The following is a 25,384-nucleotide window of genomic DNA, read 5'->3' on the forward strand; positions in this document are numbered from 1 at the left end:
AGATTACCAGCGTGAATTTGGAGCGGCCCAATGTCTACTTTTGCCTCCCGTTTTTTTACTATCATTTCTGATGTTACTGGCTAGCCTACCTTCATAATTGATCCTCTCTTTCCTTATTTCTCTCTTTGTTATCCTCTGTTTGTTTTTGTAGCCTTCCCAATCTTCTGACTTCCCACTACTCTTTGCCACATTATAGGCTTTCTCTTTTGCTTTGATGCATTCCCTAACTTGCTTTTTCAGCCATGGCTGCCTAATCCCCCTTCTGATAACCTTTCTTTTCTTTGGGATGAACCTCTGTACTGTGTCCTCAATTACTCCCAGAAACTCCTGCCATTGCTGTTCTACTGTCTTTCCCACTAGGCTCTGCTCCCAGTCGATTTTCATCAGTTCCTCCCTCATGCCCCTGTAGTTACCTTTATTTAACTGTAACACCTTTACATCTGATTCTACCTTCTTTCTTTCAAATTGGAGATTGAATTCTACCATATTATGATCACTGCCTCCTAAGTGTTCCCTTACTTTAAGATCTTTAATCAAGTCTGGCTCACTACATAACACTAAGTCCAGAATGGCCTGTTCCCTCGTGGGCTCCATCACAAGCTGTTCCAAAAAGTAAATAGTCAATGAATTCCCTTTCCTTGGGTCCACTGGCAGCATTATTTACCCAGTCCACCTGCATATTGAAGTCCCCCATGATCACTGTGACCTTGCCTTTCTGACATGCACTTTCTATTTTGTGGTGCATTTTGTGCCCCCTGTCCTGACCACTGTTAGGAGGCCTGTACATAACTCCCATTATGGTTTTTTTGCCTTTGTGGCTCCTCAACTCTACCCACACAGACTCCACATCATCTGACCCTATGTCGTTTAGTGCTATTGATTTAATTTCATTCACTAGGTTAATCCCAGAGCTGAAGGGGTTGGATTACGAGGAGAGGTTGAGTAGACTGGGACTGTACTCGTTGGAATTTAGAAGGATGAGGGGCGATCTTATAGAAACATATAAAATTATGAAGGGAATAGATAGGATATATGCGGGCAGGTTGTTTCCACTGGCGGGTGAAAGCAGAACTAGGGGCCATAGCCTCAAAATAAGGGGCAGTAGATTTAGGACTGAGTTTAGGAGGAACCTCTTCACCCAAAGGGTTGTGAATCTATGGAATTCCTTGCCCAGTGAAGCAGTAGAGGCTCCTTCATTAAATGTTTTTAAGATAAAGATAGATAGTTTTTTGAAGAATAAAGGGATTAAGGGTTATGGTGTTCGGGCCGGAAAGTGGAGCTGAGTCCACAAAAGATCAGCCATGATCTCATTGAATGGTGGAGCAGGCTCGAGGGGCCAGATGGCCTACTCCTGCTCCTAGTTCTTATGTTCTTATGTTCTATAATGATTGATCAGACCAAAAAGGAACAGAGTTCTGTCAGTTCATTTGGTATGGGGGCCTGCTAGATCGCCAGCACCTTGTCGTCGAAGGGATGTAACCTGTAGCGGTCCACTTTGTAGCCAAGGTAGACCATCTCTTGAGCGTGGAATATGCACTTTTCCCTGCACAGCCTGACCCCTACTGACTCAAAACGCTGAAATACATCCACGAGGTTTTTCATGTGATCACAATCTGGCGACCAGTTATTAAAACGTCATCTAGGTAAACCGCGACTTGTTGTAACCCCAAATGTATGTTCTCCATAACCCGTTGGAATATTGTGCAGGCGGACAACATTCCAAAGGGTAGCCTAGTATATTTACACAGGCCATGGTGCATATTCACCGTTACGTATTTCCATGAAGTAGGCATGGCTCATATCGAGCTTAATAAAAGTATGTCCCCCGATGAGTTGTGCGTACAGGTCTTCGATCCTGGGCACCGCATAACAGTCCAGATGGGACATAAGGTAAACCATCATTTTGTAGTCCCCGTGCAACCGGACGGTACCATCAGGTTTCATCACAGGCACTATCAACGCCGCCCACTCAGCCAACTGCGCCGGGCGGATGATCTCTAACTGCTCTAATCGGTCCAGCTCCACATCTACTTTCAGCTTCAAGTCATAGGGAATGAGGCGGTCATGAAAATAACATGGCTGGGGACTTCCGGGTGTGGCTATGCAGAGCTAGGTCGCATATTCGGCAGCTCCTGCTTGGAACGGACTTTTGGGCTCTTTTACAGGGCCCCCACGGCATTTGTTTGACATTTCCCGGTGTGGGAAGAAGACTGCAGCATTCCCCTGACGGTCTCCCCCAGGAATGTTGTGTCTTTTGGCTGCCAGACCCGGCAGAAACAGTGAAGGATTTGGCTTGATCTGCAGCAATAGACAGAGGCCTCTTCCAGCATGCAGGCGGGGGAAGGGCAAGCTTAAAGCTGCAATCTGACTTGACTATATCAAAGGTGAATTCTAGCAGCAGAGGGAACAACTGTGAAAGGATCTACCAAGGCCATTGAAGAGGCGGGGACGAGGCTTCTGGTGGCGGCCATGGAGGAGTAGGTCGCGCATTCGGCAGCTCCCGTCTGGAACCGACTCTCAGACCTTTTTCAGGAGTTTCCACAGACTTTTTGGGGCAGACTGGTGAAGCAAACACTGCCAACTTCTATGAAACGGACCAGAAGTGTAACGGCCAAAGGATCGGCACTGGAGCAACGGGAGAAGCGAGGGAAAGAAAACAAAATGGCGGCGGCCAGGGACAAAGGGGAGCTGCAGGAGTTCATCAAGCGCAAGGAGATGCACAAAGAGATGTTGGCGCCTATGCTTTCAGCAATTGCAGGACTTGGGATCACGCAGAAGGCCCACAAAGCTAAGATCCAGGAGGTACAGAAAAGTGTCAGTCAGAACGAGGATGAGCTCGTGGGCCTGGCGGTGAGAGTGGACCAGAACGAGGCGCTACACAAGAGGTGGGCGGGAAGACTCGAAGACCTGGAGAACAGGTCGAGGAGAAAGAATCTGCGAATCCTGGGTCTCCCTGAGGGAGTGGAGGGGGCTGATGCCGGGGCATATGCGAGCACGATGCTCGAGACGATGATGGGCACGAAGGCCCCTTCGAGGCCGCTGGAGTTGGGCGGGGCACATCGGGTGCTGGCGAAGAAGCCCCAGGCAAATGAGCCGCCAAGGGCGATGGTGGTGAGGTTCCACCGGTTCACGGACAGAGAGTGGGTCCTGAGATGGGCCAAGAAGGAGCGGAGCAGTAAGTGGGACAATGCAGAGATCCGAATATACCCGGACTGGAGCACGGAGGTTGCAAAGCGGAGAGCGGGTTTCAACCGGGCCAAAGCGGCGTTGTACCGGAAAGAAGTGAAATTCGGAATGCTGCAGCCAGCGCGACTGTGGGTCACATACAAGGGCCAACACTATTACTTTGAAACGCCTGAGGAGGCGTGGACCTTTGTACAAGCCGAAACGTTGGACTCGAACTGAGGGTTTGTGAGGGTGGGGGGGATGTTTTGGGGTTTGATGTGTGATGGTTGTTGTATATAGGGGGTCAATTACACGCAGGAAATGTTACATGGGCTGGGGGAGAGAGACAAGGACGCGACAGGAGCTGCGCCAGAGGGGGCGGAGCGGGCTTTGGAAAGCACGGGGTTTTTTCGCGCGCGTGGGAAGAAAGGCGGGAAGGGGAACGAAGGAATGCATATGGATTGGGAGACTCCCACGCGGGGAGGTCAATGGGACAGCGGGGAAAGCCGGGGTCAGCAGGCGTCAGCTGGCTTACGGGAGTGACATGGGGGGAGCAAAAAAGCTAGACAGGGGTCTAGCGGGGGGGAGGGGAGGGGGGGAAGGGGGGGGGGGAAAGGGTTGCTGCTGCACTGGCCGAAAGGGAATGGGACACAGAAGAGGTGGTCGGGACGGGGGTCCCCGCCCTGGGGGACTGGAGGGTGAGGGAGGCGCGGACACTGGGACTGGCCCAGAAAAGGAGATGGCTAGTCGGCGGGGCGTGGGGGGGGTGAGAGCCCCTCCAATCCGGCTGATAACGTGGAATGTGAGGGGCCTGAATGGGCCGGTGAAGAGGGCTCGAGTGTTCGCGCACTTAAAGGGACTGAAGGCGGACGTGGCCATGCTCCAAGAGACACATCTGAAGGTGGCGGACCAGGTCAGGTTAAGAAAGGTTAAGAAAGGGATGGGTAGGACAGGTATTCCACTCGGGACTGGACGGGAAGAATAGAGGGGTGGCAATATTGGTGGGAAAGCGGGTGTCATTTGAGTCCAAGACTGTTGTAGCGGACAATGGAGGGCGATATGTAATGGTGAGCGGTAGGCTGCAAGGGACGTGGGTGGTGTTGGTGAACGTATACGCCCCGAACTGGGATGATGCAGGATTCATGAAGCGCATGTTGGGGCGCATTCCGGACCTGGAGATAGGAGGCCTGATAATGGAAGGGGAATTCAATACAGTGTTGGATCCAGAACTGGACCGCTCCAAATCAAGGACTGGAAAGAGGCCGGCGGTGGCCAAGGTACTTAGGGGGTTTATGGATCAGATGGGGGGAGTGGACCCATGGCGGTTTGCAAGGCCGCAGGCCAGGGAATTTTCTTTCTTCTCCCATGTACACAAAGCCTACATCCGGATAGATTTCTTTGTTCTGGGTAGGGCGCTCATCCCGAGGGTGGAGGGGACGGAGTATTCGGATTTAGCCGTTTCGGACCATGTCCCGCATTGGGTGGAACTGGAGCTGGGAGAGGAGAGGGACCAACGCCCGTTGTGGCGGCTGGATGTGGGACTGCTGGCGGACGAGGTGGTGTTGGGAAGGTGAGGGGGTGTATCGAAAGGTACTTGGAGGCCAACGACAACAGGGAGGTGCGGGTGGGGGTGGTATGGGAGGCGTTGAAGGCGGTGATCAGGGGAGAGCTAATTTCCATTAGGGCTCAAAGGGAGACGACAGAGGGTATGGAAAGGGAGAGGTTAGTGGGGGAGATTTTGAGAGTGGACAGGAGATATGCAGAGGCTCCGGAGGAAAGATTACTTGGGGAAAGACGACGGTTCCAGACGGAGTTTGACCTGTTGACCACAGGGAAGGCGGAGGCACAGTGGAGGAAAGCGCAGGGGGCGACCTACGAGTATGGGGAAAAGGCTAGTCGGATGCTGGCACACCAGCTCCGTAAGAGGATGGCAGCGAGGGAAATAGGGGGAGTCAAAGATGGAAGGGGAGCCACGGTTCGGAGTGCGACGAAAATAAACAAGGTATTCAAGGCCTTTTATGAAGAGCTGTACAGATCCCAGCCCCCAGCGGGGGAAGAGGGGATGAGATGATTCCTAGATCAGCTGAGATTCCCGAGGGTGGAGGAGCAAGAGGTGGCTGGTTTGGGGGCACCAATTGAGTTGGAGGAGCTGAGCAAGGGTTTGGGGAGCATGCAGGCAGGGAAGGCCCCGGGACCGGACGGATTCCCGGTGGGGTTCTACAGGAAGTACGCAGACCTGTTGGCCCCACTACTGGTGAGGACCTTTAATGAGGCAAGAGAGGAGGGGACCCTGCCCCCGACAATGTCGGAAGCGACAATTTCTTTGATCGTAAAGCGGGACAAGGACCCACTGCAATGTGGATCGTACAGGCCAATCTCGGTCCTCAATGTGGATGCAAAATTGCTGGCAAAAGTGCTGGCCACAAGGATCGAGGACTGTGTCCCGGGGGTAATCCACCAGGACCAGACGGGATTTGTAAAGGGCAGGCAACTAAACACCAATGTGCGGCGGCTCTTAAACGTGATAATGATGCCATCGGAGGAGGGAGAGGCGGAGATAGTGGCAGCTATGGACGCGGAGAAGGCCTTTGACCGAGTAGAGTGGGAGTACCTCTGGGAGGGGCTGCGTAAGTTTGGGTTTGGGGTAGGGTTTATCAATTGGGTTAAGCTCCTTTACAGAGCCCCGATGGCGAGTGTAGTGACGAACCGGTGGAGGTCGGAGTACTTTCGACTGTACCGAGGGACGAGGCAGGGGTGCCCCCGTCCCCCCTGTTGTTCGCATTGGCGATCGAACCATTGGCCATGTCATTGAAGGAGTCTAATAAATGGAGGGGGGTGGTCCGAGGGGGAGAAGAGCATCGGGTGTCGCTATATGCGGATGACCTGTTGCTGTACGTGGCAGATCCAATGGAGGGGATGGTGGAGGTCATGCAGACTTTAAGGGAGTTTGGGGAGTTTTCGGGCTATAAGCTCAATGTAGGGAAGAGTGAGCTCTTTGTATTACAGGCGGGGGACCAAGAAAGAGGGATAGGGGACCTACCGCTGAAGAGGGCGGAGGGGAGCTTTCGGTATCTGGGGATCCAGATAGCCAGGAGTTGGGGGACCCTACATAAACTGAATCTGACGAGGTTGGTGGAGCAAATGGAGGAGGATTTCAAAAGATGGGACATGTTACCGCTCTCGCTGGCGGGTAGAGTTCAGTCGGTCAAAATGGTGGTCCTTCCGAAGTTTCTGTTTGTGTTTCAGTGCCTTCCCATCGTGATCACTAAGGCCTTTTTTAAGAGAGTAGGCAGGAGTACTATGGGGTTTGTGTGGGCGAATAAGACCCCGAGAGTAAGGAGAGGGTTCCTGGAACGCAGTAGGGACCGAGGAGGGTTGGCGCTGCCAAACCTGGGAAGCTACTACTGGGCAGCAAATGTGGCGATGATCCGCAAGTGGGTTATGGAGGGAGAGGGGGCGGCATGGAAGAGGATGGAGATGGCGTCCTGTAAAGGAACGAGCCTGGGGGCGTTAGTGACGGCACCGCTGCCGCTCTCGCCGACAAAGTATACCACGAGCCCGGTGGTGGCCGCAACGCTAAGGATCTGGGGCCAGTGGAGACGGCACCGGGGTGCAATGGGAGCATCGGTGTGGTCCCCGATCAGGGGTAACCACCGGTTTGTCCCGGGGAAGATGGACGGGGGGTTCCAGAGCTGGCATCGGGCGGGGATTGGAAGAATGGGGGACCTGTTCATCGACGGGACGTTTGCGAGCCTAGGGGCACTGGAGGAGAAGTTCGAGTTACCCCAAGCTGGGTCAAGCCAAGCTGGGGGCTAGCAATATTTGGAGTAGTGGACGAACCGGGAGTGCAGGAGGCGAAAGAGGCCGGCATTCTGGCCTTTGCGTCCCAGGTAGCCCGGCGAAGGATCTTGCTAATGTGGAAGGAGGCGAAGCCCCCCAGCCTGGAGGCCTGGATAAATGATATGGCTGGGTTCATAAAGTTGGAGAGGATTAAGTTTGCCTTGAGAGGGTCTGCACAGGGGTTCTACAGGCGGTGGCAACCATTCCTAGACTATCTCGTGGAGCGTTAGAGGAAGGTCGGTCAGCAGCTGCAGCAACCTTGGGGGGGGTGGTGGAGGGGACGTCCTGGGAGGGGGGGAGGGGGGGGGGGAAAGGGGGGACTGCCTGGGAGGGTGGATGAGCAAGAGATAACATGAAGGGTCGGGGAAACTGGCATGTACGGGTGAGGGCCAGTGTACAAAGCTGTGTAAATATATCATTTTGCCATGTATATATCTTGCTCTGCGCGATTTCTCGTTTTTTTTTCTTACGCGGGGGGGGGGGGGGGGGTTATTGTTTGTAAGGGAGAACAATTGTGTTAAAAAACTTTAATAAATATATTTTAAAAAAAAGAAAATAACATGGCTGGGCCTCAGGATTCATGCAAATCCTGGCGGCGATCCCTCACATGGTCCCCAAACCTTCCTTAAAGTCAGCTGGAAATCTCGCCAGTATCACACCTGGGCCATCGGTGTTCATCCGGCACACTTGCTGTCAATCCAACCAGAGGTTCTTTAGCCAATCTCATCCCAACAGGCTGGGTCCTGTCCCTCGGACTAACACCAATGGCAGATTTGTGGATTGTCCTCCGTACTCCATGGGGACCTCTAAGGTGCCCGCAATTTCCAACAGCTCACCCATATATGTTGCCAATCTTGCGCCCATGTCCCATAGCTCCAAACATCGGATACTCGAACAGACCTGGTCAAATGTGCAGTTGCTTACCACGGATACCACAGCCCTGGTATCGAACTCCATGAGGATTGGGAAACCATTGGTTCTGATTGTGACTCGAGTTGGTGCCGCTCTTGGCGCAGCTAGTGGTCGACGATGACGTCGTCCACAAAGTGGGTCCGCCCTCAGGGGAGGTCACCATTGGCGTCGTGGTAGGTAGGTGGGCTTCCCCTCTGGTGTCGGTCCTTATGGCCCTTCCGGGCACTGGCGTGTTGACTCTGTGGGCGGGGGCCCTCCTGAGCGGGGTATATCTGGCGCCGCTCCTCAGGAACTTGCCAATGATGGTCTGAGTCCCGGGAAAAATTATCCCTGTGGTCGGTGTCCGGAACAGTTGCCCGGTGGTGCTCTGTTCCCTGCTTGGCACCCCAGGTTCAGGACAGCCATCCTGCACCGCTCCTGCACTCCTTGCTCCGCTCCTTCCCTAGACAGAGCGATGCCAGTCCTGTTTTATAAATCCAGCTGGGCCTTGCCCCGCAAATGCTCTTGGATAACCGGATCCAGATGGCGCAGACCAACCAGTCCGTGAATGACTCCGATAGAGTGGGCAAACTCGCAATTTTTGGCGAGCTTTTTCAAGCAAGCCAGGGACTCGGTCACCGATTACCCCGGTTCTGGGTGACAGTGTGGAAACAAAAATATCTCACTGATGGGCGACAATGGATTAAAGTGGTTACTCATCAATGAGACCAACTCTACGAATGAATGTGTCAGGCGAGTTCAAGTAAGTCAAAATTTGACCATGTTGTATGTAGTGGCTCCACAGACTGTGAGGAGAGTCACCGCCTGGCTTTCATCGCCGACAATGCCGCTGAGACGAAAAACATACTGCACCCTCTCAATATATTGGTTCCAATCGCCTGTCTCGGTGTCAAAAGCCTCTAATTTTCCAATAAGTGCAATATATGTTGCCAGGTTGGAGGCCTCTTGAGGCTTGTTCGAAGTAGGCCGGGTCCTGAGGGAATGGCGTCTCCAGCAGCTCCAGTTTACCTCATCGCTAGTGTAGGATCCAGGCAAGTGACCACGAGGAAACAATGTTGGATAGGAACAAAAAAGGCTTTATTTTACTTACTCAAAACACACTCTACTCCGCGAAGTGTCTCCCGCCCTCCAACCCACTGTCCGACATGGATATTTATGTCCCAGGGCACCCTGGATTATGGGTGTAGCCCCAGCCCCTCATCTAGGGAGATCATAGAGGAGCTGGCTCCCGACCTGGTTTGACACTGCATGGAATATAACTTCAGTGGGGTGTCAAGTCAGGTTCAAGTCCCTTGGACATTCTGAGCCCTTGTCAAATGTCTGTTGTTAATGAAAACGTTTATTCAGCCCAGCACTTGTAAATCCTCTCTCAGTGGTTTAACTTCCCCCTGAATAAAATAAGAAAAGGCTCAAATCAGGCAGTATGGAAGGGCTACCACCTTGTTGGAGCTCGTACTGCAGCTGACACTCCGAGGTCAACAATATTCTTGTTACCAGGTAAATGGTCAGCAGCTGGTGAACCAGTGTCACAATGGGATGCCTCTTGCGCCTTAGTGATGGCAACTGAGCTGGAATACGATGAAGGTTCTGTTGTTGGATACAGTGGAGCAGTGAAAAGGTTAGACTTTGGGTATCCTTGTGAAAAATGTCTGTAATGTACTCTGACACTGATGTCTATGATGTCATTGCCATTTTGGGAAAAGGAACATTTGGAGAAGTGACCAAATGTTGGAAAAGAGCCTCTGGTCACTTTGTGGCCATAAAGATAATCAGGAACTATACTTTCCGGAAAGGGGTCATCAAGTGTGAGTTAAAAATGCTCAGAATGTTGGGAAGTGTGGATTCAGATCGGTTCCATATTGTTCGTTTTTTTGAGTCCTTCAATGATGATACCAAGTTATGCCTGGTGTTCGAACTTCTGGAGCAAAGTTTATACGAGTATCAGAAGGACAACAGTTTTCTCCCTCTACCAATCAGGCACATTCGCTCGATCACTAAACAGCTTCTAATTGCTCTGCAGAAACTGAAGGAGCTCTCTATTGTTCACACGGACATCAAGCCCGAAAATATCATGCTTGTTGAACAGGCTCAATTTCCTTTCAAAGTCAAGGTGATTGACTTTGGTTCAGCCTGCATATTGTCTGAAATTCAGCAAATTAAAGGTATGTATTCATTTTCATTCTTCCATTTATTATTATCGTCTAGGGACGTACATAGATGTACCTTGATGGTTGGTGGATAATGAATGAATATTAGTTTGAGCAACTACTGGTAATGAAGTAATCTCGCTGTCAGTTTAAATCATCATTTATGCCCCTTCTTTAAATTCTTAATTTAAAAAAATATTCAAATAGAAAATGCGAATGACATTGTTCAAGGAATAGGTTCGAGGAGGAGTTTTTTTTCTTTATTCATTCATGGGATATGGGCTTGCTGGCTGGGTCAGCATTTATTGCCCATCCCTGAGGGAATTTAAGAGTCAACCACATTGCTGTGGGTCTGGAGTCACATGTAGGCCAGACCAGGTAAGAATGATGGATTTCCTTCTCTAAAGGTCATTGGTGAACCAGATGGGTTTTTACAACAATGGACAATGGTTTCATAGTAAATTCTAGATTTTTTATTGAATTCAAATTCCACCATTGACTCTGGCGGGATTCAAACTCAGGTCTCATGGATCATTAGTCCAGTGAAAACAGCACTACGCCTCTGCCTCCCCTATGTTAGCTCAGCTTGTTTTATGATCAAATGCCACATCAAATCTTAAGGTCTCATTTTAATTTTTAAATCATTGCAATTATTTATTTAATAAAAGAATAGCAAACAGATAAGTTACATTTGAGTTGAACCATTTCAAATTCTGAGAGAGCTCGACATGCTGGATGATGAGAGGATGTTTTCTCTGCTGGGACAGTCTAGATCGAGGGTTCACAGACTCAGGATAAGGGGTGGGCTATTTGGAGCTGAGACAGCGTTGTGAATATTTTGAATTCTCTATCCCAGGAAGCAGTAGATTCTCAGGCGATTTGTATATTCAAGACAGAGGTCAATAGATTTTGGGACACAAAGGGAATCTCGGGATATGGGGAGTGAGCAAGAAAGTAGGGTTGAGGTAGATGGCCATCCATGATCCTATTAATCTTACAGAGGAGTATGAAGAGAGCATATGGTCTACTCCCGCTCTCCTTGCAGGCATCTGATAAAGGTCTGCACAACAGACTCGTGAGCAAAGTTAGAGCTCATGGAATAAGAGGGACATGAGGAACATGGATATTAAATTAGCTGACTGACAGGAAACAGAGAGCAGTGAAAAATGGCTGTTTTTTGGATCTGAGCAAGGTGAATCTTGGGATCAGTATTAGGCCCCTGCTTTTCTCGACCATTTTTAATGACCTAGGTTTTGGTGAACAGAGCCCAATTTCAAAATTTGCAGATGACATGAAACTTGGAAATGGACTGTGAGGAGTGTAGCATTAAATTTCAAAAGAACAGTGACAGGTTGGTGGAATGGGCAGACAAGTAGCAGATGAAATTTAATGCAGAGAAATATGAAGCGATACATTTTAGTAGAAAGAATGCGGTGAGGTAATATTGAATAACGGGTCCAATTCTAAAGCGGGTGCAGGAGCAAGGTATGTGGGGGGGTACATGTGTATAAATGATTGAAGGTGGGAGGACAAGTTGAGAGAGTTTTAAAAATAAAGCGTAGGGATCCTGGGCTTGATAAATAGGGGCAAAGAATACAAAAACAAGGAAGTAATGATAAGTCGACATAAAACACTTGTTGAGCCCCAACTGGAGTATTGTGTGCTGTTCTGGGTGCCAGACTTCAGGAAGGATGTTGGAAGGCATCAGAGAAGGTGAAGAAAAGGTTCACAAGAATGGTTCCAAAGATAAGGAACTAGAATTACGTAGTTCGATTGGAGAGGTCAGGACTGTTTTCCTTGGTTGAGAGGAGGTTTGGTAGAAGTGTTCAAAACCATGTGGAGTCTGGACAGAGCAGAAAGGGAGAAACTGTTCTCATTGCTGGAAGGGTCAAGAACCAGCAAACAATGATTTAAGCTGTTTGGCAATAGAAGCAACAGCCACATCAGGAACAATTTGCAGCAAGGGGGTAAGGATCTGAAGTGCACTCTCTGAGAATGTTGTGGAGGGGGTAAGGATGCACTCTCTGAGAATGTTGTGGAGGCAGATTCAATTGTGGCTTTCAAAAGAGAATTGGATCATTATTTAAAAAGGAAAGATTTACAGGGGAAAAGGTGAGGGAGTGGCACCAGGGTTTTGTAGAGAGCCGGTACAGACAGGATGGGACAAATGATCTCCTTCTTTGCTGTAACCGTTCTATGACTATATGACATTTTCATTGAATTCTTCCATTTAACTTAAATAAAAAAATAATGGTTCCAATTGCTAAATTAATCCTGTGTCTCTTTTTACTCTGGTGGTAGTCTGCTCTAACCTAAACTAATTTAAACTAAAATGGTGCAACTGCATTGTCCAGCAAATGAATATATACTGGCAGCTATGGAATTTTAATATGGGCGGAACGTTGGCGCAGTGGTCAGCACTGCTGCCTCACGATGCTGAGGACCCGGGTTCGGTCCTGGCCCTGGGTCACTGTCCGTGTGGAGCGTGCACATTCTACCCATGTCTGCGTGGGTCTCACCCCCACAACCCGACGATGTGCAGGTAGGTAGATTGGCCATGCTACCTTGCCCCTTGATTGGAAAAAAAAGAATTTGGCACTGGCAATTTAAATAACTTTCTCTTGGTGGAACAAAACTTGAGTATTGCTGAAAAGAGACGTGCTGTCATCTTGCATTCATCAGGGCAGATTCACATGAATACCACAAATCTTCATGTTCTCCTTGTCGCCCACAACTCAGCTTAAGAGGCTAGTAAAACACGCACACCATGCAGTTACAAAATGAATAGTACATGGTACAAATTCCATCGATTAGAACTTCGATATTTTTTTAAAGGTATATAAAGCAATTGTCCATCAATAAAGAGTATCAGTTCAATTCAGATTTCTCGTGCTATTCTCTATTCTTTTAACAAATATATATTTTTATTCAAATTTTAACTTTTTAACATTTTAACAATTAAACATATCATGCACATAACATTTACAAAATACAACCAACCCAAAATGAAACAAAACCCCAAGCCCCCGCCCCCCCCAATCCCAATGCCGCTCCCTTAGCAGTTGGTGGCAACCAGCTCCCCAAAACGTAATACAAACAAACCCCATCTCTTGTGAAACCCCTCACTCGCCCCTCACCTCAGAGTAAATTTCACCTTCTCCAAATACGAGAATTCCAAAGGTGCCCAGACATACATGGCACAGGGTAGAGAAGCTGACCTCCACCCCAACAGGACCCACCTGCGAGCGAACAACGAGGCGAAGACTAAAACATCTGTCCCCGCTCCCGTCTGTAACTCTGACAAGCTCGACATCCCGAATATGGCGCCCAGGGGACTGTGCTCTAAGGCCACGTGTAGAATTGCCAACATGGTGCTGAAGAATGACCCCCAAAACTTCTCCAACTTTGGGCAGGACCAGAACATGTGTACAGGATTGGCTGCACCCCTCCCACACAGCTCACAAATATCCTCCATCCCCTCAAACAACTGGCTCATCCTCGACTTCGTCAGGTGCGCTCTGTGTCCCATCTTTAGCTGTTTCAGCCCCAGCCACGCACACGGGGTTGAGGTATTCAGCCTCTGCAGCACCTCGCACCACAACCCCTCCTCCTCTCCCATTCCCAGCTCCTCTTCCCATTTGGCCTTAACCTCCTCCTGAGATGCCCTATCAGCCTCCAAATCCCTCCCCTAAATCCCTTTCCCTCCAACACCATCACCGCCAACACCCCCTCCAGCAACGAGGAGGGCGGGGCTACGGGAAAGGTCAGACAGACCTTCTTCACAAAATCCTGCACCTGCATGTACCGTCCTCATTTCCAGTTCTCTCTAGCTTTGACAAAGAGCCATCCAGACTCAAAACATTTGCTCCCTTCTCTCTCCATAGATGCTGAGATTGTCCAGTATTTTCTGTTTTTGTTTCAAGTTCCAGCATCCGCAGTAATTTGCTTTTATCTTACGTACCTGAAACCCTCCTCTCGCAGCACCCCAAACTTCGCCCCCAACTTCTCCAGACTCGCTAGCCATCCTTCGAGGAGCAGATCCTTTATTTCACCCCGCACTCCTCCCATACCTGAAACCTCGCATCCATCCTCCCACGCCGAATCGGCATCAACTTCGACTCCACCCTCCAACTTGAAGTGCTGCCGAAACTGCCTCCATATTTTCAGCGTGGCCACTACTACCGGACTACCCGAATACATCCCCGGGGCAAACGGAACCAGCACCATTGACAACACCTGCAACCCTCACCCCTTACAAAAACCTGCCTCCATCTTCACCCACGAAACCTCCATCTCCGTACTCCAGGCCCACACCTTCTCAGCGTTCGCCACTCAGTAATAGTACTATTTTCTATTCAACAATCAGGATAAAATGTTACCACGATTAGCAAAACACAAGTGGAGAACTAGACACAATCTCTTCCATTCAGAATGAATAATCTAATCCGCTGGAAACAGATATGCTATTTGTTCATCAATACAAATCCAGGTGCTTTTAATTTCTGATTTTATTTGGCAGTGTTTTGCACCCTGCCCCTCCCCTGCCCTTGATAATCACCTTGTTTGCCTCATGGTTTCACCAGTCTTGCTTAAATTCTGACATTATAACTCCTTGTCCTAAACTTTCCAACCAAGAGAAAGGACCTTCAGTACCTGCCCTGTCAGACTCTCTGAGAACTTTACACGTTTGAATGAAATCACCTCTCATTCATTTAAACCCCAGAGAGTATAGAACAAAGAACAAAGAACAAAGGAAATTACAGCACAGGAAGAGGCCCTTCGGCCCTCCCAGCCTGCGCCGATCCAGATCCTTTATCTAAACCTGTCGCCTATTTTCCAAGGATCTACTTCCCTCTGTTCCTCGCTCGTTCATATATCTGTCTAGATGCACCTTGAATGATGCTATCGTGCCCGCCTCTGCCACCTCCGCTGGCAAAGCGTTCCAGACACCCACCATCCTCTGCGTAAACTTTCCCCCTCTCACCTTGAAATCGTGACCCCTTGTAAGTGACACCCCCACTCTTGGAAAAAGCTTGTTGCTATCCACCCTGTCCATACCTCTCATAATTTTGTAGACCTCAATCAGATCCCCCCTCAACCTCCGTCTTTCCAACGAAAACAATCCTAATCTACTCAACCTTTCTTCATAGCTAGCACCCTCCATACCAGGCAACATCCTGGTGAACCTCCTCTGCACCCCCTCTAAAGCATCCACATCCTTCTGGTAATGTGGCGACCAGAACTGCACGCAGTATTCCAAATGTGACCTAACCAAAGTCCTATACAACTGTAACATGACCTGCCGACTCTTGTACTCAATACCCCGTCCGATGAAGGCAAGCATGCTGTACGCCTTCTTGACCACTCTATCGACCTGCGTTGCCTTCTTCAGGGTACAATGGACCTGAACTCCCAGATCTCTCTGTACATCAATTTTCCCCAGGACTCTTCCATTGACCGTATAGTCCGCTCTTGAATTAGATCTTCCAAAATGCATTTTGCATTTGCCTGGATTGAACGCCATCTGCCATTTCTCTGCCCAACTCTCCAATCTATATATATTTTGCTGTATTATCTGACAGTCCTCCTCGCTATCCGCAACTCCACCAATCTTAGTATCATCTGCAAACTTGCTAATCAGACCACCAGTATAGGCCCACCAGTATAGGCCCACTCTACTTTATTTTTCCTCATTGGACAATCCTCGCATCCTGGGGATCAACCTAATGAACTTTCATTACAACCCCTCCAAGGAAAATATATCCTTCCTTAGGCACGGTACCACAGGTGTAACCTCACTAAAGCAAGACCTCCTTACTCTTCTCCACCATCCAACTTGCACTGAACTCTAACATACCATTTGCCTTCCTAATTGCTTGCTGTACTTGCATGTTGACGGTCTGTAATTTGGGTACAAAGATTCCCAACTCTCACTCAAGACCAACATTTCCTGGTCTCGCTACTTTAAAAAAAAAGTCTCCTCCTCTATTCTGTCATTTTTATTTCATGGAAAGGGTTATCAGGAGTTGCTCGACTTTCAATATCTGACCATACAAATTTAGATAGAGATCAACAAGCAGAGCCCCTCAAGTAGTAGCTCTTTAAGTTTGAATTAATCTTCCCTCCTCAGCTTATAAAGAAGTATCTGTAAGTTTGGTATGGGAACTAGAACTGCCATCGACCTATAAACTGCTTATGTGCTGGAACTGGATTTAAAGGAACAATTTTGCACTAATCCAAAAGTAGATGCATTGTCTTAGGCAGAGCTTCTTTACCCCTGGTTATACATTGTAACCACCATCTCTGTTAATCCTTTTAAAGCTAGTGCTCAGGAAGAGACTTCATATTTTCAACACAAAGCAATTTAAAACTCAAGATGCATAATGTCTCGCAGAGGTCTTGTGGCGCAGTGGGTAGTGAGCCTGCCTCTCAGCCAGAAACTCTGGGTTCAAGTCCCACTCCAGGACTTGATTGACAAGGAAGGGGCGCTCACAACATGACCAAACAGGTTCAGCATCAACTTGTGAATTCTTCCAACACACGCCATTGACAGGGGATAAGAGCAGAAGAGGTTTCTGGTCAGCAATGAGATGGAGTGAAAATTGTAGAGCCTTCACCATCACTATCCGTTGTTCCATGTCAAGTAATGGGTTAAGAGTTAAGTAATGCATTAAGAGACATTGCAATTAGTTGTCTCATTTATGTTAAGTATCCAATGATTGACACTGATATGTAAAGGGGCTTCAGGTGGCCCTTGTGTCAGGTGGTGTGTTGTTAGAGTTTTGTGCAGAGGCTGTGGAAGTGAAATAAATGGTGTTTGGTGAAAAGGAACAGGACTTTTGACTCTTCATACAACGGTAACTAAAACGTATAACATTCCAGATTACAACTGGCATGTAAATGCGGCAGCACACTGGTTAGCACTGTTGCTTCACAGCACCAGGGTCCCAGGTTTGATTCCCGGCTTGGGTCACTGGCTGTGCGGAGTCTGCACGTTCTCCCTGTGTCTGGGTGGGTTTCCTCCGGGCGCTCCAGTTTCCTCCCACAAGTCCCGAAAGACATCCTTGTTAGGTAATTTGGACATTCTGAATTCTCCCTCATTGCACCCGAACAGGCGCCGGAATGTGGCGACTCATGGCTTTTCACAGTAACTTCATTGCAGTGTTAATGTAAGCCTACGTGTGACAATACTGATTATTATTATTAAATGTGTATGTTGCCACAGCAGTCCTGGGGGGGTCAGTTGGCTCATTTGGCTGGACGACTGGCATGAGTCAGATTGTTGCGAACAGCATGGGGTTTTATTTCCATTCCGAATGCGGTGGATTCGGGACCCGCCTCCTGTGGTGAGGTTTGTGGTGCTGTAGGTAATGTTGAGTTCTTCGCAGCAGGTAATGTAAGCAGCAGGCCACGTGTCCAAATTACCAAAATGACTTTCTTGTGGCAACTGTGAGGTAGTGGGGAAAATCATCACAGCTCCCGCTTGTGAGAAATGGGACTTTTCCCAATCTTATTCATGAACGGGGCTTGGTTCTTTACAGTGCAGTTCACAGATTGACACCACCACTGATGCAATTGCCCAGACACTCTGACATTATCATTGGTACGAAATGCAAGTCACTGACAGTATTACTGTTTTTTAAAAGAATTATTTTAGTTCAAATTTTCACTTATTTTCAACAACCCCCCCCCATTACAGAAAAAAGAAAAACAAAGAACACATAAATAAACATCTTACATCGGCATCACAAATTCTCCCAATATACAAACCCCCCTGGTGTGTTGGGTGCTCTGGATCCGTGAAACACATACAGGTCACCAACACTTCAAATAGTGCAACACTATTTTATTAAGTCAGAAACTGTTGAACATACTTTCACCGTGGGTTAACACAATATTAGATTGAACTAAAGACCTGTGCCTTGTCCAAACCAGTCGATGCCCTCAGCACATGGTGAAGATCTGTGCTGCAGGCTGTGAGCTCTGTCATACTTGGAGGCTGCAGCTCGAATGAGCGGGAACTCTGATGCCCCCTGTCTTTATCGTGCGTGTGTTCTAACTGGTGATTGGCTGCGGTGTTGTGTGTGTTGATTGGTCCCGCTGTGTGTCCATCAGTGGGTGTGTATCTGCACCATGATATACTGGTGTATATTATGACATCCCCCCTTTTATAAAAGAATGTATATGTGTGGCAATAAATAGTTTATGGTGAGAATGTTCCTAACTACGTGTGGGGTGCGAAGACATATTTACAGGACTACGTACATGAGAACTAAGCTATTTTCATGGGAAGGTGCCTGGTGCAGAGAAGCAGAATGCAACAAGAATAACGAGATGAACACTATATACAAACCAGGTAAATGATCAAACAAAGCAACAAAACAATTCAGAAAGTCTATGAGTCCGCAACGTTCATAAATTAAGTCTCTGAGGTGGGCAAAGAATTCTGGTTGACTGCCTCAAGGGTGGGTCGAGAGCCGCTGGTTCAGGAGCGGGCTGGACTGCATCAGAGTCAGGGGGATGCAGATTGACAGAGTTTTCTGCATAGTCCGTGGGAGGGTCAGCAGGAGGGCGAAGCAACAGAGGAGGATCACGTAGCGAGCGTGGAACGAGACGAAGGGCGCGGCGATTACGGCGCAGAATGGATCCATCCGGTAGACGAACCAGGAACGAGCGGGGGGCCACCTGCCGAAGGACAACAGAGGTCACAGACAAGCCACCATCCGGAAGATGGATGCAGACGTTGTCATCTGGAGCCAAAGCTGGGAGATCAGCTGCACGGGAGTCATGAGCCACCTTGTGCTGTGCACGAGACAGCTGCATCCGGCGAAGGGCTGGAACATGGTCGAGGTCTGGAACATGAATGGACGGCACCATCATCCTCAGGATACGACCCATGAGCAACTGGGCTGGCGACAGGCCAGTGGACAGTGGGGCAGAGCGATAGGCCAGCAAGGCGAGGTAGAAATCGTACCCAGCATCGGCAGCCTTGCAGAGGAGCTGTTTGACTATATGTACTCCCTTCTCCGCTTTGCCGTTGGATTGGGGGTACAGGGGACTGGATGTCACATGGGCAAAATTGTACCGCCTGGCAAAGTTGGACTATTCCTGGCTGGCGAAGCAGGGGCCATTGTCCAACAGAACCGTGAGCGGGATGCCGTGTCGAGCAAAGGTTTCCTTAAGGCACGAATGACTGCAGACGAGGTGATGTCGTGCAACCGTATCACCTCCGGGTAGTTCAAAAAGTAGTCCACGATCAGGACATAGTCTCTACCCAGCGCGTGGAACAGGTCGATGCCCACCTTGGTCCATGGTGACGTGATCAACTCATGGGGCTGCAGGGTCTCACGTGGTTGGGCCGGCTGGAAGCGCTGACAAGTGGGGCAGTTGAGCACTGTGTTGGCTATGTCCTCATTGATGCTGGGCCAGTACACTGCCTCTCGGGCCCGTCGGCTGCACTTTTCCAAGCCAAGGTGGCCCTCGTGTAGTTGCTCCAGGACGAGCTGGCGCATGCTATGCGGGATGACAATGCGGTCCAGTTTTAGAAGAACCCCGTCTATTACCGCCAGATCATCTCTGACATTATAGAACTGAGGGCATTGGCCCTTGAGCCACCCATCTGTTAGGTGGTGCATGACACGCTGTAGCGGCGAATTTGGACGAGGCGTTAATCCGTGGCAGGTAGATTGGAGGCCGCGAATGCCACATGGGCATCAACCTGGCAGACAAATCCCACTGGGTCACAAGGAGTGTTGACTGCCCTGGAGAGAGCGTCAGCAATGATGAGGTCTTTGCCTGGGGTGTATACCAGCTGGAAGTCATATCGCCGGAGCTTGAGAAGAATACGCTGGAGGCGAGGAGTCATGTCGTTCAAGTCTTTCTGTATTATATTGACCAGCGGGCGATGGTCGGTCTCGACGGTGAATTGAGGAAGTCCGTGGACATAATCGTGAAACTTAACCACACCGGTCAGAAGGCCCAGGCACTCCTTTTCTATCTGCGCGTAGCGCTGCTCCGTGGGGGTCATGGCGCGTGACTCATATGCAATGGGGGCCCATGATGAGGCCACGTTGAAGGAGCACTGCCCCAATGCCAGATTGGCTGGCATCGGTCGAAATTTTGGTCTCTTTTGCTGGATCAAAGAAAGCTAAGACCGGGGCCTTGGTGAGTTTTGCTTTGAGTTCTCTCCATTCGCGCTCGTGGGCAGGGAGCCATTGGAAGTCTGTCGTCTTCCGGACCAGGTTCCTGAGAGCCGTGGTATGCGAGGCGAGGTTAGGGATGAAGTTCCCTAAAGAATTGACCATGCCCAAAAATCGGAGGACCACCTTCTTGTCCTCTGGCGTTTTCATAGCTGTGATAGCAGCCACCTTGTCCGCATCCGGCTGCACATCCAACTGGGAGATGTGGTCCCCGAGGAACTTGAGTTCCGTCTGACCAAAAGAGCATTTGGCCCTGTTGAGACGGAGGCCATGCTCACGAATACGTTTGAATACGCGCTGGAGGCGACTAACATGCTCCTGCGGGGTGGTGGACCAAATGATTATGTCGTCGACATAGACGCGAACACCTTCAATGCCTTCCATCATTTGTTCCATAATCCTATGGAACACTTCTGAAGCAGATATGATCCCAAACGGCATCCGGTTGTAACAATATGTGCCAAAGGGGGTATTAAATGTGCAAAGTTTCCTGCTGGATTTGTTGAGCAGGATTTGCCAGAATCCTTTTGAGGCGTCAAGTTTGGTGAAGAGCTTGGCGCGCGCCATCTCACATGTGAGTTCTTCGCGCTTGGGAATTGAATAATGCTCCCTCATGATATTGCGATTTAGATCCTTGGGATCAATGCAAATTCCCAGTTCACCGGAAGGCTTTTTTTACACATACCATGAAACTGACCCAGTCGCTTGGTTCCGTGACTTTGGAAATCACTCCTTTGTTCTGGAGGTCCTGCAGCTGCTGCTTGAGGCGGTCCTTAAGGGGTGCTGGGACCCTGCGAGGTGTATGGGAGCGTGCCCATGCCCTCGAAGACATCGTGGTGCTGGTTGATAATGGCGTTGAGTTGCGCCCTGAAGTCGGTGTCCTGACAGGCAGACGTGTCATCAGGAGAGAGAGAGTGAACTCTCTGAACTAGGTTCAACAGCATGCATGCCTGCGCGCCAAGCAGGGAGGCTTTCGAGGAGCCCACAATCTCAAGGGGAAGGATGACCTGTGCGTCACTTCAAGTTGGCACGAGCCACTGGCATCAATGGCATTGCCATTGTAATCTAATAGCTGGCAGGCTGATGGAAGGATGGCTGGTTTGACACAAAGGCTTTGGAGATCAGACCGCACAATGAGATTGGCAGAGGCACCAGTGTCCAGGCAGAATCATATTTGGGACCGGTTGACCGTCAGGGTGTCACACCACTCATCGTCTGGATCGATGCTGTATACCGATAGAGGCTGGATTCTTTGCTTCGGGGACACCCTGTTTTTTGTAACGATACCGACTCGAAAAGGCTTCGGGTCCTCGGTGTCAATGTTGGGTAATAGGTCCGCATCAGACTCGGTGACCGTGGGTTGAATGGCCCGGACATTCCTGCGAGGCTGGCTGAAGCGATGTGAGTTGGCAGGCTGAGCTGCTCTGCATAAGGCAGCATAGTGGCCAAGTTTGCCACATCTCAGGCATTGTCGGGATTTGGCAGGGCATTGCCGCTTTAAATGGGCGGAGCCACAGTTGCCGCACGTTATAGCGTCAGTACGTTCGCTGCGCCACCGCGCATGCGCGGTGTGGTCGTACATGGTGCGTGCCTGCGCATTACGTTCGGCGACGTCGTCGTCCCCTCGTTTGGTGCGCACAAGCGCAGGAGTCCGCGAAAAGCGCGCAAAATGGCCGCCCTCATCCAGGGCGAGACCCTGGAGTTGCTCGATTGCTTGGACCTGTTCCGCCTCGTGGGGACCATGCCGCGCCGTTTCAGCCACTTGGATGTGGGAATACCGACTCGTGGCGTTCTCGTGTAGCACGCAGATCTCGATGGCGGTCGCTAGGGTGAGCTGCTTTACCTTGAGGAGCTGCTGGCGTAGGGGGTGCGTAGGGACTGAACACCGAAAACGATCTGGTCGCGTATCATGGAGTCGGAGGTGGGCCCGTAGCTACAGGACTGCGCAAGGATGTGGAGGTGGGTGAGAAAGGACTGGAAAGGTTCATCCTTACCCTGCAAACGCTGTTGGAATACATAGCGCTCAAAACTTTCATTCACCTCTATGCTGCAGTGAGTGTCAAACTTGAGGAAGACCGTCTTGAACTTTGTTTTACCTTCATCATCCGCAAAGGTGAGAGAATTGAAAATGTGGATGGCATGGTTCCCGGCCATGGATAGGAAGAGAGCGATCTTCCTGGTGTCCGAGGCTTCCTTCCGGTCTGTGGCTTCAAGGTAGAGTTGGAAGCGTTGTTTGAATATCTTCCAGTTGGCCCCGAGGTTATCGGTGATGCGGAGCGGTGGCGGCGGGCAGACGCTGTCCATTTTGCAGGATGACGGTATGCTGGTGGAAGGCAGATCACTTGCAGGTAGGTCTAAGAAGTTCTAATATCCCTCAACTCCTGGTATCATGATGTGTTGGGTGCTCTGGATCCGTGGAACACATACAGGTCACCAACACTTAAAATAGTGCAACACTATTTTATTAAGTCAGAAACTGTTGAACATACTTTCACTGTGGGTTAACACGATATTAAATTGAACTAAAGCCCTGTGCCCTTTCCTAACCAGTCTATGCACTCAGCACATGGCGAAGATCTGTGCTGCAGGCTGTGAGCTCTGTCCTACTAGGAGGCTGCAGCTCGAATGAGTGGGAACTCTGATGCCCCCTGTCGTTTTGTGCGTGTGCTCTAACTGGTGATTGGCTGCGGTGTTGTGTGTGTTGATTGGTCCCGCTGTGTGTCCATCAGTGGGTGTGTATCTGCACCATGATATACTGGTTATAACACCACCATTAAGCAATAATAAACACAGTAGAAAACACAAAGTACACCCCCCCCCCCCCCACCCCGCCAGGGTTAGACCACCTCCTAACGCTCTGCTAGAAAGTCTAGGAACGGTTGCCACCGCCTGAAGAACCCTTGCACAGACCCTCTCAAGGCAAATTTTACCCTCTCCAATTTAATGAATCCTGCCATGTCGCTGATCCAGGCTTCCATGCTTGAGGGCCTCGCATCTTTCCACTGTAGCAGAATCCTCCGCCAGGCTACCATTGACGTAAAGGCCAGAATACCGGCTTCTTTCGCCTCCTGCACTCATGGCTCGTCCGATATCCCAACTAGTGCTAACACCCAGCTCGGCTTAACCCGGGTGTTCACCACCTTAGACACCGTCCTCGCAACACCCCTCCAGAACCCATCCAGTGCCAGGCACGCCCAGAACATGTGGGTGTGATTTGCTGGCCTCCCCGAGCACCTCACACACCTGTCTTCCACCCCAAAGAACCTGCTCAGCCTCGCCCCTGTCATATGCGCTCTGTGAAGAACCTTAAATTGTATCAGGCTAAGCCGGGCGCAAGAGGAGGAAGAATTAACCCTACCCAGGGCATCCACCCACGCACCCTCGTCTACTTCCTCCCCAGCTCCTCCTCCCATTTACCCTTAAGCTCCTCCACCGAGGTCTCCTCCTCCTCCTGCATCTCCTGGTAGATCGCCGAGATCTTGCCCTCTCCAACCCACACCCCCGAGAGCACCCTATCCTGGATCCTGAGTGCTGGAAGCAGCGGGAACTCCCTCACCAGCCGTCTTACAAACGCCTTTACCTGCATGTACCTGAAGGCATTTCCGGGGGGAAGCCCAAATTTTTCCTCCAGCGCCCCAAGGTTCGCAAATGTCCCATCTAAAAACAGGTCCCCCATCCTTCTAATTCCTGCCCTGGACAGTGTCACTGTTGACCACTGGTCGAATATCCAAGATACTGAGTTCCCCTCATTGGTCCAAACAGCATCAGACACTTTGACGCCGTCACAGATTACTCGCACAATTTTCCAACACTCAATTTTAAAAATATTCCTTGAATAATTGCAGATTTATTATTATATCTCCTTGAATTTAATTAATTGTTACATCTGTTCAAAGAAAGTTTTTTTTTATCTCCACAGGGCCTTACATCCAATCTAGATTTTACCGATCACCTGAGATTCTGCTCGGATTACCCTTCTGTGAAAAGTTGGACATGTGGTCTCTAGGTTGTGTTATGGCAGAGCTTCACCTTGGTTGGCCCCTCTATCCTGGTACCAATGAGTATGACCAGATCAGGTACATTGTCGAAATGCAAGGGCTACCGAGCGACCACCTGCTGGAAGTCGCCAGTAAAACCCATCACTTCTTCAAAAAGGCCCGTCAACCCAATTCGACATACCAGTGGACGCTGAAAACAGTGGATGAGTATCAAGCAGAGACCATGGTGCAGCCATTGGAGACCAGGACGAAAACCATGCATTCACTTGACCATCTTGTGGCAATCAACAGCAGCAAAACGATGTTCCCAGATAGGGAACTCAAAGCTGAATTGTTTGACCAGCAGACGATGGTGGCACTCATAAAGAAAATTCTCACCTTTGATCCTGGGCAACGCATTGCCCCAAATGTAGCCATAAAGCACCCATTTCTTACCATGCAGAAGCTCAAATCAAAATACAAACATACAAAATATTATGAGGCATCATCTCAAGCCCTGGGTGCTGCTCTACGCTATGAGGAGAATGAAAAGGAAAAGCAGGTCGTGTGCTGCCAACGGTTCAAGCAGAGTTGCTATTTCAGTAATGAGACATACGAACAGGTCTTTTCACAGCAGAAGTCTCAAATCACCAATAAACAAACAGATACTGAAAATGTGGACGGTGCAGCTGACAATGAGTTCGGAAAACAGGTTGGTTTGTAAACGTGCTGTGTATTGGCAATTTAGGAAACAATTCTTCTTTCAGAAATATAGATGTAACATAGCACAGCCTTTTGTAAGTATAACAGATATTTGGGTGATGTGCCAGTCCCCTTCTACCCCAGTGCTGATTGTGAACAGGACATCTGATGTGCACTTCCACTGTCCAGGCCTCGGAGCTCTTTGATTGTCGGCCCTGGGCCACTTGCTTGGCCTGGAGCAGGGTTGCTCTCTGGTTTGGCCTAGCGTCAGTGGAAGAGGTAGCAAATGAGAGTAGAGGCGCAGACCTCGAATCTACAGCGGCAAGGTGGGCTTCCAAGAAGCATCCAGACGACCGCTGCAGTGGAGATGTGAGGAGAAACGTTTTCATAAAGCAAGTGGCTAAGATCTGGAATGCACTGCCTGACAGTGTACGTGTGGAAG

General features: G+C 49.7%; 1 protein-coding gene across 1 annotated transcript in view; it reads left to right on the forward strand.

Annotated features, from left to right (window-relative positions):
* Positions 1–9,562: 9,562 nt before the first annotated feature.
* Positions 9,563–25,384, forward strand: part of LOC140427435 (homeodomain-interacting protein kinase 4-like) — a 71,568-nt gene continuing 55,746 nt past the window's right edge. The window contains exons 1-2 of the mRNA XM_072512962.1: positions 9,563–10,079; positions 24,183–24,952. Coding sequence (XP_072369063.1) covers positions 9,563–10,079; positions 24,183–24,952 — 1,287 coding nt within the window. The remainder of the gene's footprint in view (positions 10,080–24,182; positions 24,953–25,384) is intronic.

This window comes from Scyliorhinus torazame, chromosome 7, assembly GCF_047496885.1.
Source record: "Scyliorhinus torazame isolate Kashiwa2021f chromosome 7, sScyTor2.1, whole genome shotgun sequence".
Classification (NCBI taxonomy): domain Eukaryota; kingdom Metazoa; phylum Chordata; class Chondrichthyes; order Carcharhiniformes; family Scyliorhinidae; genus Scyliorhinus; species Scyliorhinus torazame.